Below are 17,277 nucleotides of genomic sequence, written 5' to 3' on the forward strand. Positions count from 1 at the left end.
GCCCCGACCCAAGGCCGCAAAACGGGTGGCCTTGGAAAGCCCGTTTCCTTTTCCCTTCCGTGGAAGGGCTTTTTTCCGGATCACCATGATGTCCCCTGGCAAAAGAGCGGGTGCTGACGCCCCAGGGCACCGGCCTGCAGAGCCCCCAGCGGGGCGGGCCATCTCCCGAGTCTCCTTTTCTGTCCCGGCTGCCGGCTTCCAAAGAAAAAGCAAGCCTTAAAACAGCGACTTGTTGAAATTTCGTTTGCTTCGCGCCCCGCCCCTGTCTGGCTGCTACAGTCCCTGCCACCGGTTTGCGGATTTCTTGGGGGCATGGGGAGGGCGAGCAGGTTGGGGCGTCGGAGAGAGGAAGGGGAGAGGATAGAGCTTTGAGGAGTTTGGACGGAGGGATGAAATGGGGGGGGGGGAGAGGAGAGTAGGTTGGGGCGTCGGGGAGGGTGGGCGGAAGCTTCTAGCCCCAGCCGCTAATTGCGGCCACTTAACTCCCCGCCACGTCGGATCCGAGGGGTCTCTAGGAGCCTAGCCTGGGTGCAGGGGGAAATTTCGCTCCAGGCCCGAGCGCCTAGGCAACTCACGGAGGAGACCGGGCCGGGGCCCAGACGGCCCCACCGGGCTGGGGAACTGAAGCAAGGGGGTGGGGTGGGGGGGGGTGGGAGCAAAGGAGGATTAGCGAAGCGGTGCAACCTCCGGGGACTTCGGAAGCTCGAGTTTTAACTGGGTCGTTTAGAAAAGAAATAAATAAATAGGGCAAACAGCCCCCTCCCCCTTCATCTCACCCTCGAGGAGCCTCAGCTCCCCGACTCGGTGCTCCAACACCCTCCGGGCCGGGGGCGGGGCCAGCCGAGCTCAGGCCACGCCCCCTCCGCGCTAGGTTTCTTTTCTTAATTTTTTTTTTAAGTAAAGCCTTTCCCCAGTAGGCGACGCGGATTGGCCGTTGGGGCCGTCGCTCCCGGCCGGCCCCGCCCCTCGGCGGGCCCCCGGGTAACTATTCTCCCCGGGTGGCTGCGGCGCCGCCGCTTGATTATATATTTTTTTAGCTGGTGTCAGAGTCGGCGAAACGTCTGTGGGAAGCGGGGAGCGCGGGGGAGGGGACGCTGCTGGCGGCTCGGAGAGCTCCGGCCGGCGGTACCCGGCGGGAGAGAGGCCCCGAGACTCAGCCTGCCGCCGTCGGAATTCAGCTCCGTCGCCGCCGCCCCGTCTCTGGGCGTAGGGGCAGACCTGCCGAAGGGGACGCACTTATGCTGCCCTAAGAGCCCGGGTGGGGTCCGGGAAGGGGCCGAGGAGGGCGCGCGCACCGGGCGAGCGCCGCAGGCCCCGGGGAGGCCCTTCGGGAGCTCCGGACCGACCGCGCCCTCGAGGCGGGCTCGGCCACCCCCTCGGCCCGCTCCCCGTGGGCTGAGGACCGCTCGGCGGCCTCCCCGAGCGCGCCGGGAGCCGGCGGCGGGTCCCCCTTCGGGGCTTCCCCTCGGGCGCCGCGCACCCGCCCGGGGCGCATTTCCTGAGCGCCTCCGGGCCGCGGCGGCCGTGCCCGCTTCTCCTTTCGGGCGCCTCTCCCCTCCCTCGGTGCAGAGCGGCCCCCGGAGGAGCCCGCGTGAGCCTCGGGGGCGCGCGCCTCCTGCCGCGCAGTCCCCCGCCGCTGCCCGCCGCCGGCCACGGCGCCCTGACTCCCGCTGTTATGCGTATTCCCGTAGACCCGAGCACCAGCCGGCGCTTCACACCTCCTTCCACGGCCTTCCCCTGCGGCAAGATGGGCGAGAACAGCGGGGCGCTGGGCGCGCAGGCGGCCGCGGCCGGGCCCGGCGGGCGCGCCCGGCCCGAGGTACGCACCGTGGTGGACGTGCTGGCTGACCACGCGGGCGAGCTGGTCCGCACCGACAGCCCCAACTTCCTGTGCTCCGTGCTTCCCTCGCACTGGCGCTGCAACAAGACGCTGCCCGTGGCCTTCAAGGTGAGTGCCCCCCGCCCCCCGCCCCGGCAGGACCCGGCACGGCCCGGGACCCGCCGCCCCGACGGCTTCCGCCGGTCCGAGCGGCCCCGCCCCCCTCGCGCGGCCCGGCGGCCCACGACCGGCCTCCCCACCCTGGGGGAGCCGCTGGTGATTTCGCAGGATCTGCTTCGTTATGGTTTTGGGGCTGGAGGAAGTTGCGGCAGCCGGGTTTTTAAGAGAGATTTAGGGAGGGCTGGCTGCGAGGGATCTCCGAGGTTCTTCGGGTCACTCCTTCCCTCTCCCCACCGTCACCCATTTTATAGACAGAGGGCCACAAAGGTTGAGGTGACTCCCCCAAGGTCACAGGCCGGAAAGGAGCAGGGCAGGGAATTCATACGCAGGTCTGCCTGCAAATTTAGGGCCCTTGGCAGAGCACCCCACTGGTGCCTCCGGCTAGGGTGTCGCCCCCTTCCACGCCCCAAGCCGAATCCCTGGATTTTTTTAATCCCTGCAAACCCCGAGCTGAGACGTGGGAACCCCCCTCCGCTGTCAGCTGGAGGGATCTTTCTCTGCAACTGGGCGGCAGGAACTGTTTCGCTTTCTTCGTTTTTAATTTTTAAAAAAGAAGCAGCGATAAAATGAAAGCAGCCGGTTTTCCCCTAAAAAAAATTGGCATGAAGCTCGATCACACATATCGTGAAGATGGGCTGGAGGAAGAAGGAGGTGGGGGGGACAAAAGCTGCCGCTTGGGTGCTTCTCCACCTGGTTGGATCTCTGACCCAGTGGGGCCTTGCCCGATTAAGTAATCCCACGTTGGGGGGAAAAGGGGAGACTGTGCCCCTCTCTTGGGGTGACATCTGAAAATCCTGCAAAATGCACGGGGCGTCAGGGGGGGAGGGAGTGGCAGTCCGTGGGGGAGGGGAAGGGAGAGGAGGCGAGGAAGGCCACTGTGACTTGAATCGCCCCATCGTGGGTTGCACTGTCATTCAGGGCTTAAAAGGAATCTTTTGAAATTAAAAGAAGACAAGATGCTGACAGGAAATCTGGCCTTTTTAATCAGACCCCAAAAAATTTTCTCCTTGAAATTTTTTCCATCTGGATTCCCAGTCTCCGAATGCGGCAGTCACGTTAGGGACTGGTTCCCCGGGCTCCCACCCCAGCAGCCGACTCCTCGGGCGTCTCCCGAGCTGGAAGGCACCGGACAAACGGGTCATTTGTGTCTAGTGGGCTGCAGGGAATGCGATTCCCCTCTTTTTCTCACTTGGACCGACAGGTGCATCCTCGTCTGGGAAGACCCCTGTGTTTTCCTACCATTAGTTCAAAAGGTTCTAGATTAGGAAAGACTCTACCCTCCCATGATCTACCCCCCTCTCTAAAAAAACCAAACCAAACCAAAAATCCGCCCATCCAGGCACTTGGCAGCTTAAACCAAGCCCGCTTTCTGCAGCCACTGTGACTGAAGTGCCGGAGGGACAGACTGAACCCTTCGCCCTAACGGCTTCAAGGAGGACATTTTTTAAAAATTACCTAGAGTTTCTGTGTTATCAGCGGCATTATATTTTTCTCTTTATTTCCCTGCCTGTCTTTTGTGCAGGAGTGTAGGCTAAGCAAGGTCCTAGCAGCAAGTTGACTCATGATAGATAGATAGATAGATAGATAGATAGATAGATAGATAGATAGATAGATAGATAGATAGATAGATAGATAGATAGATAGATAGATTGATTGATTAGATAGGGAGAGAGAAAGACAGAAAAAGAGAGAGAAGGAAAGAGAAAAGAGGAAAGAAAGAGGAAGGAGGAAAGAGAACACTTTGTAACTGATAAAAATGCTTTTTGTTGACAACGTCGTGAGGTTGATTAGTGTGGGTGTTATTCCCACCACACCCCCACTTTTTTTTTTTTTTAACCAGTGAGGAAACTGAGGTTTATAGAGTGAAAATGACTTGCCAGTATATTGATCCAAAATTCTGGGTTCTTTGCCACCTCCTCCCCTCCCATTCTTTGTTTTGTTTTTCTTTTTGTTATTTATTGTTATATAGTTTGAGGGGAGTAAGATAAAGGGGTAGGAGGGACAGGATATTGTTTGGGGGGGTTAAATTTTAGATTTGTTTTTTAAATCTTCAATAGACCCCTTGAATAGTTTAATAAAACGTCCCAGGACCTGAGGATAGATAATAGACAGGGACTTCTGAAATGATCTAGTTCACCCCCCTCATTGTATAGATGAAGACAGTGAGAGGGAGACTTGCCCAAGGTCAGAGAATGTTGGAGCTAGTAAGAGACCTTAAAATAGAGAATGTTGGCACTAGGCAGAGACCTTAAAGACTGCCCTCGTTTTAGCTGGAAGAGACCTCAGACACCATCTCATCCAATTCCTTTATTTTACAGACGGTGAATCCAAGGCCCATGGAGGTTAACCTTAACCTCAAGCAATAAATGCGAGACTGAGCCCCAACCAAAACCCATACCTCTTGACCCCCAGTCCAGGGATTTTCCCCCATAAAATGCTCCCCATTAGCAGGTGGGAATTCTGAGGGCTGCAACTCTCTTTCCTCTAAGGGGCTCTCCCCAGTCTGTCCTAAATGCTTCTTTTCCCCTGCCTCACTACCTTTCCCTAGGTGGTGGCTCTGGGGGATGTCCCAGATGGCACTGTGGTGACGGTGATGGCCGGCAATGATGAGAATTACTCAGCCGAACTGCGTAATGCCTCAGCCGTTATGAAGAACCAGGTGGCCCGATTTAACGACCTTCGATTCGTTGGCCGGAGTGGCCGAGGTGAGAAACAGGGGTTTCTCCTGGTTGGAATTGGGGGGGTGGGAAGGCTGAGATGCCGGGGGGAAGTTTTGCTGAGCATGGCGGCGAGAGTGACGACACAGGACACGCAGGGTCCCCAAAAGGAAACGGCTTTGATGAGATGGATGCTGGACGAGCTCTTAGGTTGGAAGGACAGGAGGAAGACGCGGGCTGAGATACCCATCAGCTGCCAAGCTGGGATCATCTCATCCAAACGCCCTTGAGAAAACCAAGCCGCAGAAGGAAAGGTTCAGAGAGTGCCCACAGCCACCCAGGTAGCAAATGGCAGACTTAGGATTCCAGCCCACCTCCTCTGACTCCCAATGCAGCCGCTTTGCTTTCATATCAGAATAGGTGGGGGTGGGGGGGTGCAGGCAGATGAGCCACCCAGGAGCAATCGAGAGATTTGAGAGGGCCCGAGGGAGGCAGAGCTTCCAGGAACAGCGGGGACCGCCTCTGGAGGATGGTGGGTCCCGGGGCATGGCCGAGAAGGTGAAAAGCCTCAGGGCCTGTGAGGTGGTGAGGCCTCTGCGGGCAGGCTCTGGAGACCCAGACTCGGTGTGGGTGACAGGCGGTTTAGATCTGAAACCTCTCCAGGACTTAGATCGTCTCCTCAGCAGTGGGTAGGGGCCCGGGGCCTCAGAAGATGACTTCAAGGGGAGGACAACAGATGACAGCGGGAGGCGAGGGACTTGGTGCTGATGGTAGCGGATTATTAGCAGGGCAAATGCCCTTCTTCCATCCAGTCCCTCCAGGGGCCAGGCTCTGCCAGCCAGCCAGCCAGCCAGCCAGCCGGCTCTGTAAAGAAACTCAGTGGTGTTCCTTGCCATCCCCTCCCTGATTCTGTATAAACTGTGAGCGTTTTGATGCTCGGTAAACAGAATTGTGCATTTCATCACCAATAAACAAGGATGGGGGGAAGGCTTTCATTCTTTAGAGAGGGCCAAGCTTTCGTTTAACGGGCATCTGGGCTGCATTTTTCCTCTTTAACTATTCAAATGTATACATCCAAACGTCAAACATATTTTGACTTTTCGGCATTAATTAAAACCAGGGCATTATTTGCATGTAATAACTGTTTATTCGTGCTTTTTATGAAACTGGAATAGTTTACATTCTTTCAGACGTTTCCTGTTCCTGCTGGCCTGATTTCCCGGTCGCAGATTTCTTTCAAACACTGCCCTTAACTGGTTACAGGTTGATGGATGGAAAATGTTTTCTTTTATGAATTAAGCTTTCATTGCTGCGCTAAATTATTCTGTTAGACTCTTTTATTTTTTTTTTTCATCCCTGAATTTCCAAACTGTGTGGAACCGAATCTGAGCCCCAGTCTGGGATTCTGCATTCTCTCTCTCTCTCTCTCTGGCTCTGACGGGTGCCCTTGTTTTAGACGAGGTGGAACGGTTTGGGGTGGGGGTACTCTCATCCTAGACACCCCTCCCCTTGCCTGAGGCTGCCCCTCAAAGCTCTCTGGGCCTGACTGTGCAAAGGGAGGCTGGTGGCCCTGTCTGCTTGTGAAGTGATGTGTGTCAAGGGGGTTAGTAAGCAGTGGCTCTCAGGGCCGGTTGGGGGGGGGGATTGTCCCCTTCTCTGTCCCTTCCCTTGGTGGACTTACAAATCACTCACCTCTCCCTCCCCTTCTCATGTTCCCCAAAATCACTCCCTTGTCTGCCCCCTCTCACATATTCACCGATGGGCTCATCTCCCCCTTACACTGACAAATAGCTCACTTGTCTGTCCCCTCCTACATTTCCTTCGATGGGCTCATCTCCCTCCACCTACCTTCAAATTCCTTCTCTCTCCCCTATATGCCCACACCAATCCTCTCTCCCTCCTTTGCCCCTTGCAGCCATTGCAGCCACAGGTTGCTCCCTTCCCCTCGTGCCCAGTCACTGCTCACCTTTCTCTCTGCTCCCTCCCTCATGCACTCAGATTGCTCACCTCTCTCTGCTACAGGCCGGGAGTCACTCACCTCTCTGTCCCCTCCCATGGTGGACCCACAAATCACTCTTCTCTCTCCAAGTCCTTCTGAATTCATCTCATCTCCCTCCTCTCCCTCCTGTATCCACAAATCAATGACCTCTCCTAGCCTACCCACGAATATCTCGCCTCTCCTTCCTCTCCCCAATACACCCGCAGACCAATCGCCTTCCCTTCCTCTTCCCCGTGTACCCATGAATCGATGCCCTCTCCCTCTTTCTCCCTGCATTATCCACCAGCCTCTCACCTCTCCTCCCCTTCCCTTCTCCACTCACTCCCCTGGCCTCATGTGGGAAGGACCCACCCAAGTTCCCCTAGCCCTCCCTTCTTTCATTCCCTGGGAATTATCCGCTCTCCCCACCCCTCCTTATTCCCAGGTGTTGCTTGCATCTCCACTCTCACCTACCCCCCCCCCCACACACACACACATAGCCAAGAACAGAACAGGGTATGAGTCCTGCAGACCAGAGACATCCCCCCACACCCCAACCCCAAGAAGTTCAGGAAGTTACCATCACCAGCGATCTTGTTTGGGCGGAAGGACCGATAATACTGTAAACCCCAGCCCCGAGCCTCAACCCCAAAGCGCACGCACACACACACACCCCACCCCCGGAGGATTTCTCTCTTAGCGGCTGATGGGGAGCCTCTGCCTATTTCTTTCTCTCCTTCCACCCCCACCCTGTACTCCAGACAGCAGATAGAGACAAGTTAGTTTCCTTATGCATCTGACGGTCCCCTAGTTATGAGTGACTTGTGAAAAGCTTCAGGGTAGGTTGTTGGGGGTTGTGGGGGAGGGGGAAGGAGAGGAACGAGATGGAGAAGATAGTGTGATGTTTAGTAATAATTTGCTAGTGCTACCAAACGTGGATTCCTCTTTCTTTCTTTCTTTCTTTCTTTCTTTCTTTCTTTCTTTCTTTCTTTCTTTCTTTCTTTCTTTCTTTCTTTCTTTCTCTTTCTTCCTTTCCTTTCTTTCTTTCTTTCTTTCTTTCTTTTCTTTCTTTCTTTCCTTCTTTCTCTTTCTTCCTTTCCTTTCTTTCTTTCTTTCCTTTCTTTCTTTCCCTTTCTTTCCTTTCTTTCTTTCTTTCTTTCTTTCTTTCTTTCTTTCTTTCTTTCTTTCTTTCTTTCTTTCTTTCTTTCTTTCTTTCTCTTTCTTTTCTTTCCTTTCTTTCTTTCCTTTCTTTCCTTTCTTTCTTTCCTTTCTTTCTTTATCTGGAAACTTTGTCCTTGCTTTTGTTACCCCATCTAATCCCTACCTCAGTCTCGAGAGAGAGAGAGAGAGAGAGAGAGAGAGAGAGAGAGAGAGAGAGAGAGAGAGAGGCAGGGCAAGGATGGTGATTCCCATGTCACACAAGAGGAAATCGAGGCCCACTAGGGAGGGAAATTCACTGACCAGGGTCAGTTGGCTCCAGTTAGGCCAGTCCATGAAGGTGGTCTAGGCAGTCTGCTGTGGTCAGGAAAGAGGCGTGGGGGCTCAGTCCAAGCTTACCTGCCTGGGTCAGGTCTCACCCATGATGCTTTGCCAGCTCTGTGACCTCGATGGCCTTTGAGGTCCCTAATCTGTGATTAGACCAGGAAGAAGTTAGGGAACTCAGATTTCTGACCCTCCCCAGGCCTTCGCTTCCTGTCCTCTCAAATGAAGACCCTCCTAGCCCCAACTCTCTCTGACTCCAGGACTGAGATGTGATTTGGGGGGGAGGGGGTGGGGGAGGGGGAGAGAAACAGGAAATCCCAGGAGATGCAAATAGCTGGGTAGGTGGGAGAGGTGAAGGGTTACAGCTATGAGTAAGAAGGCCAGCCCTGTGCCTGCCCTGCATTGGGCAGCCATGTGGAGGAAGATTCATTTTACAGATTGGGAAACTCCCCTTTTGAAAGAGGGAGTCTATGATTGACACCCGGGGTAGGGTGGCTGAGCCCCAAGGCCCTTCCCTCTGAAGGGAAGGCTAGACAGGAGCTGGGGTCTCAGCCTGGGCTTCCCCACCCATCTCTATAGGGATGAGGCAAATGGGCAGTGACTCACGATGGAATCTCACAGGGGACAAGGAGGCAAGCTACCAGCCCATACAGAAATGTCCCAGAGAGAGGAAAGGGGGTGTGGCAGAATGAGCATTGGACTTAAAGGTACAAGACCCAAGTTCAAATCTTGCCTCTGCCTCATTGTTGTCGTTTTTTACTGTGTGAGTTTAAGCAGATTGTTCTACCTCCCTGGGCTTCATCTGTAAAAAGAGGCTGATGATCCCATGACGTTACCCCAGGTCATGTACAGAATTCTGGGGGTGAAGTCAGAAGGCCCAGGTCCCAATTCTAACACCACTGTGCTACCTTCCCTTCTCTAAACCTCCATTTGAGGTCTGTGAGATGAGGGATGTAATCTTGGTACTGTTTTTCGTTGTGGGGCTGTTGTAAGAAAAGTGCTTCGAGGGGCAGCTAGGTGGCACAGTGGATAGAGCACCAGCCCTGGATTCAGAAGGATCTGAGTTCAAATTTGGTCTCAGACACTTTACACTTACTAGCTGTGTGACCCTGGGCAAGTCATTTAACTCCAATTGCCTCATAAAAAAAGTGCTTCAAGATCCTTAAAAGCACCATAGAGATTTCCTAGATCTAAGGGTCACCACATCCAGTCTTCTCATTTTACAGATGAAGAATCTGAATCCCAGAGAAGTTATTATTTTAATGATGTCATTGACATGGATAATTATTAAAATTAATTGTTATCATTAACAGCCATTAATAGTGACCAGGTTTGCAAAGCACTTTCCAGATATCTCATTTGATCCTCACAACAACCCTGGGAGGGAGGTGCTGTTATTACACCCATTTTACAGATGAGGAAACTGAGACAGGAAGAGGTTAAGTGACTTGCCATGGTCATATAGCTATTGAGTGATTGAGGTTGAATTTGAACTTGAGTCTTCCATACTCCAGACTTCATGCTTTCTTCACCGGGTCCCCTAGTTGACAGTGAGTCTGGGTGAGCTCCTGGGAGTTGAGGTTGGGGGGGGGTGATACCAGGCTACCCACAGGGGGCAAATTGACTCTGATTAGAAAAAGATCTCAAGCTCCCATGCTGATTTATAGAGGGATCAGGGCCTGAGTCTCTCCACCCCACCCCCCACCAGTGGTCAAAATAATAAAGCAAAGATGATCTACCTAATAGAATCCCAGATTCCAGGAGACAGCAGGGGAGCGAAGGATAGACAGACCCCTTTGGGAGGAAGGTCAGATGAACAAATGCTCATTGAGAGAGACGCAGCCACAGGCGAGATACAGTGAATGGTGCAGTCAGAAGTCCTGGATTCGAATCCCTCCCCAGGTGCTTACCATCTGTGTCTTTGGGCACATGGCTTCCCTCCTTTGGGGCTCTAGTTCTTCAGGGCCTGGATTCAGGAGGACCTGAGTTCAAATGCGACCTCAGACACTTGACATTTACTAGCTATGTGACCCTGGGCAAGTCATTTAACCCTCATTGCCTCACCAAAAAAAAATCAGGGATGCAAATGAAAATCTAAGTTGGCCCCAATCTGAGGAGAGGATGGATGGGTAGAATGAAGGAGGCTAGGATGGGGATGGAGCAGGGCAGGTAGAAAATGCTGAGTCTTTTATTAGAAATAGTCACCTGGACTTCCCCTGAAATTTTAAAAATATTAATAGCCAATAGCTAGCATTTATATAGAACTTGAAAGTTTGCAAAGCACCTGACAAATATCTCATTCGGTCCTCACAACACTCCTGGGAGATAGGTGCCATTATCACCCCCATTTTACAGATGAGGTAACTGAGGCAGACAGAAATGCCCAGAGCTAGTAAAGGGTCTGAGTCCTGGATCTGAACTCAGGGCTTCCTGACTTCAGCACTTGCTCTGCTACCCTGCCTAGCTAGCATCTTTTGTGTTTTTAACCTGTAGAAAAAGTCTTTTTCTGGTTTGGAGAAAGAGGGTGGGAAGATTCAGCTTCTAAATTGATTCTGCCTAAGGACTCAAGAGTAATTTCAGATTTGAATTTCCACAGAGACCTAGACTTGGTGGCACTGACAAATGCCTTGTAGTCTCTCCTTCCTCTGGATTAAAAACAAACAAACAAACCTCAAAAAAATAAAAACGGTTTTCCACGATAAAAATAACCATCAATCAAACAAATAAGAAAAATCGCGCTTAAAACCACCAATTCCAGATTCTTTAGAGCATGCTAGAAGGAGCAATTATGTTTGTAAATATATTCGGGTTTGGGGAATTTCATCAATATGGGGAACTCCCACTGTGGAAACCCCCTCCACTGATGCAGGTTGGCACCTTATCTGTAATTTAGTCTTCAACCATTGCCCAGGGAACTGAGAAGTAAAGTGATTTACCCAAGGTCCCGAAACCAATGTGTGTCAGAAGTGGGACTCAATCCAAGTCTTAGTGACGCTAAGGTCAGCCCTCTCTCCAGTACACACACTGATGCTTACACATACATACACACAAACACACACAAACACACACAAACACACACATCTATGCACATATGAACATGCAAACACATATATACATGTGTGTGTATGTGCGAATTCTAAACAAAATAATTCTATACAAAAGTTTTCCTGTGGCCACGTCTGATCTTTTTATAGAGAAGTGATTATTATTTTACTAATGGTATTAATGATAGTTATTAATATTAATTATTACCATTAATGGCCAACAACATGATGCAGTGGAGATATATATATATATATATCTTGTTTTAATATATATCTTGTATATGTATATATATATTATTTATACATATATACACATACATATGTCTTATTTTTACACAATTGTTTGCATATTGTCTCCCCAATTAGACTCTAAGCTCCCAGAGGGCAGAAACTGTCTGGAGTGTATGCCTAGTGCTTAGCACAGTGCCTGGCCCAAGTCTGGCCTTAGAAACTCATGAGCTGTGTGACCTTGGGCAAGTCACTTAACCTCTATTTGCCTCAGTTTTCTCAATTGTAAAATGGAGATAATAATAGAACAGCACCTATCTTGAAGGGTTGTAGCGAGGATCAAATGGGATAATATTTGTAAAGTGCTTAGAACTGTGACTGGTACATAGTACATGCTTTATAAATATATAACATGTAACATATATTACAGTTATATCACATATAATTATATATTAAACACTCTATATAATTAATGTGTGCTATATAATGTACAACATATATTTATGCAATGCTATATTTATATAATGTACAATATTATAGTATTAGATTTGCATAATATATCATATTTATAGAATAGCTAATAACATATAATATTTGTATTCTATAATTTCCCTCCCTTCCCCTGCCTCTTATTGATTGACTGACAGACTGCTCGATAAATTCCTGTCAACTGACTGTCCTTATCACATTTTAAAACTATAGTCTGCATATAGTGTTTTTTCTCATCTCACTTTGTTTTACGTTGCTTCATATAAAGTAATTTCATCTTCGTGTTCCTCATATTTGTCTTTCCTTCTGGTGCAATATTATCACATTAGATTCATGGGAAGAGCATGGGATTTGGAATTCTGGAGCAGGGCCCTTCTCTGTCTGGATATGTGTTGCAAACACCTCCTGTTTCTTCATCTGTAAAATGATGAGTCAGACCGGCTAATTACTTTATTTTTTTGGTGAGGCAATTGGGGTTAAGTGACTTGCCCAGGGTCACACAACCAGTAAGTGTCAAGTGTCTGAGGTCGGATTTGAACTCAGGTCCTCCTGAATCCAGGGCCAGTGCTCTATCCACTGCACCACCTAGCTGCCCCTGGACCAGCTAATTACTAAGGAAGCTTCCAGATCTAATTCCTGGGCTCCTTTGGTAGGCCATGGTTTTTTGGGGGTTTTTTGTTGTTTTTGTCATTTATTTATTTGTTTGTCTGAGCTTGGTTTTTTAGGCCACAGTTTGTCCAATCATTCCTCAATCTTGGGGTATATAGGCTGCTTGTAATTTTTTGCTATAACAAATAGAAGGGATTTTTAAATATTTTCACATAGCCATATATATATGCACACCTGCCTTTTTTTCCTCCTTCTTTCAATGACGCCCTTAGGATTTAGTCCTAGGAGAAGGATCTTTGAGTCAAAGGTTAAAATGAGATTCACACTTTCCATTGAAAATCACCAGATTGTTCTCCAGAAAGATAGCATTGGTGGACAGTTCCACTAACAAGATGATAGCTTTCCTGTGTCCTCACAGTCTAGCCCGGAGGCACACGGCAAGGAAATATGTCAAATGAGACTAATGATCACTGCCATCCCTAACAAATGAAAATCAGTGGGAGATTGAACCTTCATGTTATGTAGCTCTTCTTGCTAATGGAATGAGAATGCAGTCTCTCTGATTTCTCTCTCTCTCTCTCTCAGGGTGTGTGTGTGTGTGTGTGTGTGTGTGTGTCTCTCTCTCTCTCTGTGTCTCTTTTTGATCTCTCTCCATTTCTAACTTACATTTTTAGTCATGTTCTTATTTGTTAAACCCCTTGGTTATCTTCAGTTTCCCACTTTCTACCCATGTGCGGGAAAGATTGTATTCACTTTCCTCCCTGACCTAGGCCTTCTCAGTCCAGTCATCAGTGAGACAGCCTGTTTACAAGGGTCTTTTTTTGGATGTACCAAACATTTGTATTTGAGAAAAGTCAGAAACAGTAGTTCCTCAGGCTTTCTAATTGGTTAAGAATCCAGGATCCTAGAGTTTTCGCCATAGCATCATGGTTTAATGACTCTAACTTCAAACCAATATCTTCATACCGGGCTGTCCTGAAGTAGACTTGACTTTCAGCTATGTATTTCACACACTGCCTTACAGCAGACACCTGCTAATTATAGAAATTCCAGGCTACCACTATCCAGGGAAGCCAAAAAATCATTGTGTACATGGCATAGGCATCTGTGAACATCCAGCATGAGTTTGGCAAGAAATTACAATCTAACCTGCAGTGGGTGTGGGAAGGCACCAGAAAATCGGATCAAGGCAGCTAGGAGGCACTATGGTGCACAGAGCACTGGGCTTGGAGTCAGGAAGACCTGAGTTCAAATCTACCCTCAAACACTTAATTATGTGACCTTTTAGGTCCTCCTCAAATAGGAAAGTCAGTTACTCTTTCAGCCTTAGTTTCCTGAACTGTAAAATGGGGGTAATAATAATAGCACCTTTTCCCAGAGTTGTGACAATCAAATGGGATAATATTTGTAAAGCACTTAGCAAAGTAGTAAGCTCCTAAATGCTTATTCCCATTATCTTCTCCCAAAGTACTGTGGGCTTACGTGATAGGGAAGGGCTGCTGTCCATCTGGGGCCTCAGCAAAAACTGGGTTATTGAAGGCATTGAAAGGCCAGTGTCCAGTGGTCCAGGATAGCCTACTTACAGACAGGTTCTGACTATGAGGCCCTGTTGGGAAGCAGGGATTTCATCCCCCAGGTGGCTTTGCTCAGGGCAGTGTGCTTAGCACAGGATTTAGCAGTCAGGTGGTAATGGGTCCTAGCTGTGGCTGGTCCTGCCCAAGTCATTTCCTCTTGATGGTCTTTCCTAGCTGTGGCATTTGCTGTTCTGGCCTCTTCTCATCCCTGAAGTTCTATGTTCCATGGTGATTTCTGGCACTAAAGCTCTGTTCTAAGGTACTTTCTAGGTCTGACATTCTCTGTTCTAAGATCCCTTCCAGCAATGACACTCTCAGTCCTAACGTCCCTTTTAGCTCTCACGTTATGAGTCACACATATGTCTTTTCCAGCTGTGACATTCTGTGTTCTAAGGGCCCTCCTAGCTGTGATATCCTGTGTTCTAAGGTTCCAAGGTTCTTTGAAGTTCCTGTGTTGTAGTTGCCAGGTAACAAACCGACAATTCCTTGTTCTCCTTGTGTTCATCCCCACGTGAAGATAAAGAGGACCAGGGTCCAGGCTTCAGGCCGGTTGCGATCCAGCCAGACTGGACCTGCACACACACAGATCAATTACCAAACTAGACAGTGTGGGCCAAATGCCTTCAGAGTTCAGAGGAAGGACAGATGACTGCGGGCTGGGGTTGTCCTTAGAGGTGGAGGAATTTGAGCTGGGCCTGGAAGGGCCAACAGCCTTCTAACAGGAAGAGGGAAAAGGATGAACCAAGGTACCTTCAAGGCAGGCAGTGTCAGGTTGGGTTTGGGGAGATTATTACTCTGTTTGGCTAAGGGGATATACAGAGGAAGGATGGCTGGGGGCTGGGATGCCAGGCTGGAGAAGGGGGCTGTGACTGCAGAGTAAGCTCACACAGTCCAGTGTCCATGTCAACTAGTCTGAGGAGAGCTAAGTTTTAATCTGAGAGCAGGGAGGGCCCTTAGAACACAGGATGTCAGAGCCGGGAGGGCCCTTAGAACACAGGATGTCAGAGCCGGGAGGGCCCTTAGAACACAGGATGTCAGAGCCAGGAGGTCCCTTAGAATACACTGTCGGAGCCAGGAGGGCCCTTAGAACACAGAATGTCAGAGCCGGGAGAGATCTTAGAATACAGGATGTCAGAGCTGGGAGGTCCCTTAGAACACAGGATGTCAGAGCCAGCCCTTAGAACACAGACTGTCAGAGCCGGGAGGACCCTTAGAACACAGAATGTCAGAGCCGGGAAGGCCCTTAGAACACAGGATGTCAGAGCCGGGAGGACCCTTAGAACACAGGATGTCAGAGCCGGGAGGGCCCTTAGAAGACAGAATGTCAGAGCCAGGAGGGATCTTAGAACACAGAATGTCAGAGCCGGGAGGGATCTTAGAACACAGGATGTCAGAGGCGGGAAGGCCCTTAGAACACAGACTGTCAGAGCCAGGAGGTCCCTTAGAATACACTGTTGGAGCCAGGAGGGCCCTTAGAACACAGAATGTCAGAGCCGGGAGAGATCTTAGAACACAGGATGTCAGAGCTGGGAGGGATCTTAGAACACAGATTGTCAGAGCCGGGAGGGCCCTTAGAACACAGGATGTCAGAGCCAGCCCTTAGAACACAGACTGTCAGAGCCGGGAGGGATCTTAGAACACAGACTGTCAGAGCTGGGAGGGATCTTAGAACACAGACTGTCAGAGCCGGGAGGGCCCATAGAACACAGACTGTCAGAGCTGGGAGGGATCTTAGAACACAGACTGTCAGAGCTGGGAGGGATCTTAGAACACAGACTGTCAGAGCAGGGAGGACCCTTAGAACACAGGATGTCAGAGCCGGGAGGACCCTTAGAACACATACTCTCGAGCCGGGAAGGCCCTTAGAACACATACTCTCAGAGCCAGGAGGGCCCTTAGAACACAGGATGTCAGAGCCAGGAGGGCTCTTAGAACACAGACTGTCAGAGCCAGGAGGACCCTTAGAACACAGGATGTCAGAGCTGGGAGGGCCCTTGGAACATCCTATGACTATATTTAGTCCATGTTCTGTGTTCAATCATAGAGTATTAGAACTGGAAGGGACAGTCTAGTCCAGTCCCTTCATTCTACAGAGGAAGAAGTTAAGGCCAGAGAAGATAAGTGTACCCTCCATGGGTGCCTGCTCCACCATCAGCCAAAGCAGGCCTAAAGGTCTCCTGGCCCTGGTCAGTGGCTGGCTGAGGGTAAGAGGAGGGGAAGGTCCCTGAATTCAGGAGACAGCACTATGTGACAGAAAGAAAAACTGGACCTGGAGTCATAGGATCCGAGTTGGAATGCTGTCTCTGTCATTCCCTGCGTGCTTCCCTGAGCCTTAGTTTCCTCCCCTGTCAGTCCCCTCTGGCACTCATCCATGACCCTGGTCTCACTACTGGATGGCCCAGGGCAGAAGTTCTCCCTTGTCCCCAGCAGCTCAGAGAGACGGGGCCAGGGTCAGAATTCTGTACCCGGGTAGGGACAGTCCTCAGGACAGATGTTCTGACTCCTCACCCAGCATTCTGCGCCTCCACCTCCTGTGCCCTGTCCCCTCCTTCCTGCCCCATCCTCACCTCTTTACCACCTTTCCCTGGTCTCATTTTTGTCTCTCCCCTCCCTTTTTCTCGCCCCCAGGGAAGAGCTTCACGCTGACCATCACAGTGTTTACCAACCCCACACAAGTGGCTACCTATCATCGGGCAATCAAGGTGACTGTGGATGGGCCTCGAGAGCCGAGAAGTAAGTGCTTATGAAGCGCTGCTGGGGCTGGGGAGGAGGGCTGGCCGGGAATGAGCCCCTAGCCTGGCCGCAGAGTGCCTGGGCTCCTAGGCTGCCCGTTATGCAGCCAACTGCAGCTGGGCCCAGGAGCCCTGCAGGGCTCTTTCAGCACCCCTCTGCTGGTGGACAGGGCAGAGCAGCCCCCTGCCTGGGAGGCCAGTGGCTGGCCCTTCAATCTTGGCAGTGGGAGGAGTTTCTAGAGGGGCAGACTCCTTCTACTAGCCCGGGAGACGTCTCTTGGCATCTTGGCTCTGCCACTAACTTTCCAGGAGGTTGTTTTACCCATCGGGACCAGAATTTTCTCTGTGGGCCCAGAGCTAAGGAGGGAATGGGAAACAAAAGGAACAAGAAAGCAGCTGGCATGCCCGGTGGGAAAGGCATCCAACCGGGCCACTTACTACCTGCGTTACCCCAGGCAAGGGCACCAAACTCCACTACTAGATGT

General features: G+C 50.6%; 1 protein-coding gene across 2 annotated transcripts in view; it reads left to right on the plus strand.

The window, feature by feature from the left end:
• Nucleotides 1-1,675: 1,675 nt before the first annotated feature.
• The window catches only part of RUNX3 (RUNX family transcription factor 3), a 42,917-nt gene continuing 27,315 nt past the window's right edge, over nucleotides 1,676-17,277 (plus strand). For both annotated transcript variants that reach the window (XM_043995293.1, XM_043995294.1), the window contains exons 1-3: nucleotides 1,676-1,948; nucleotides 4,548-4,704; nucleotides 16,689-16,793. In XM_043995293.1, coding sequence (XP_043851228.1) covers nucleotides 1,676-1,948; nucleotides 4,548-4,704; nucleotides 16,689-16,793 — 535 coding nt within the window. The remainder of the gene's footprint in view (nucleotides 1,949-4,547; nucleotides 4,705-16,688; nucleotides 16,794-17,277) is intronic.

The sequence above is a fragment of the Dromiciops gliroides genome, chromosome 3, assembly GCF_019393635.1.
Source record: "Dromiciops gliroides isolate mDroGli1 chromosome 3, mDroGli1.pri, whole genome shotgun sequence".
NCBI lineage: Eukaryota > Metazoa > Chordata > Mammalia > Microbiotheria > Microbiotheriidae > Dromiciops > Dromiciops gliroides.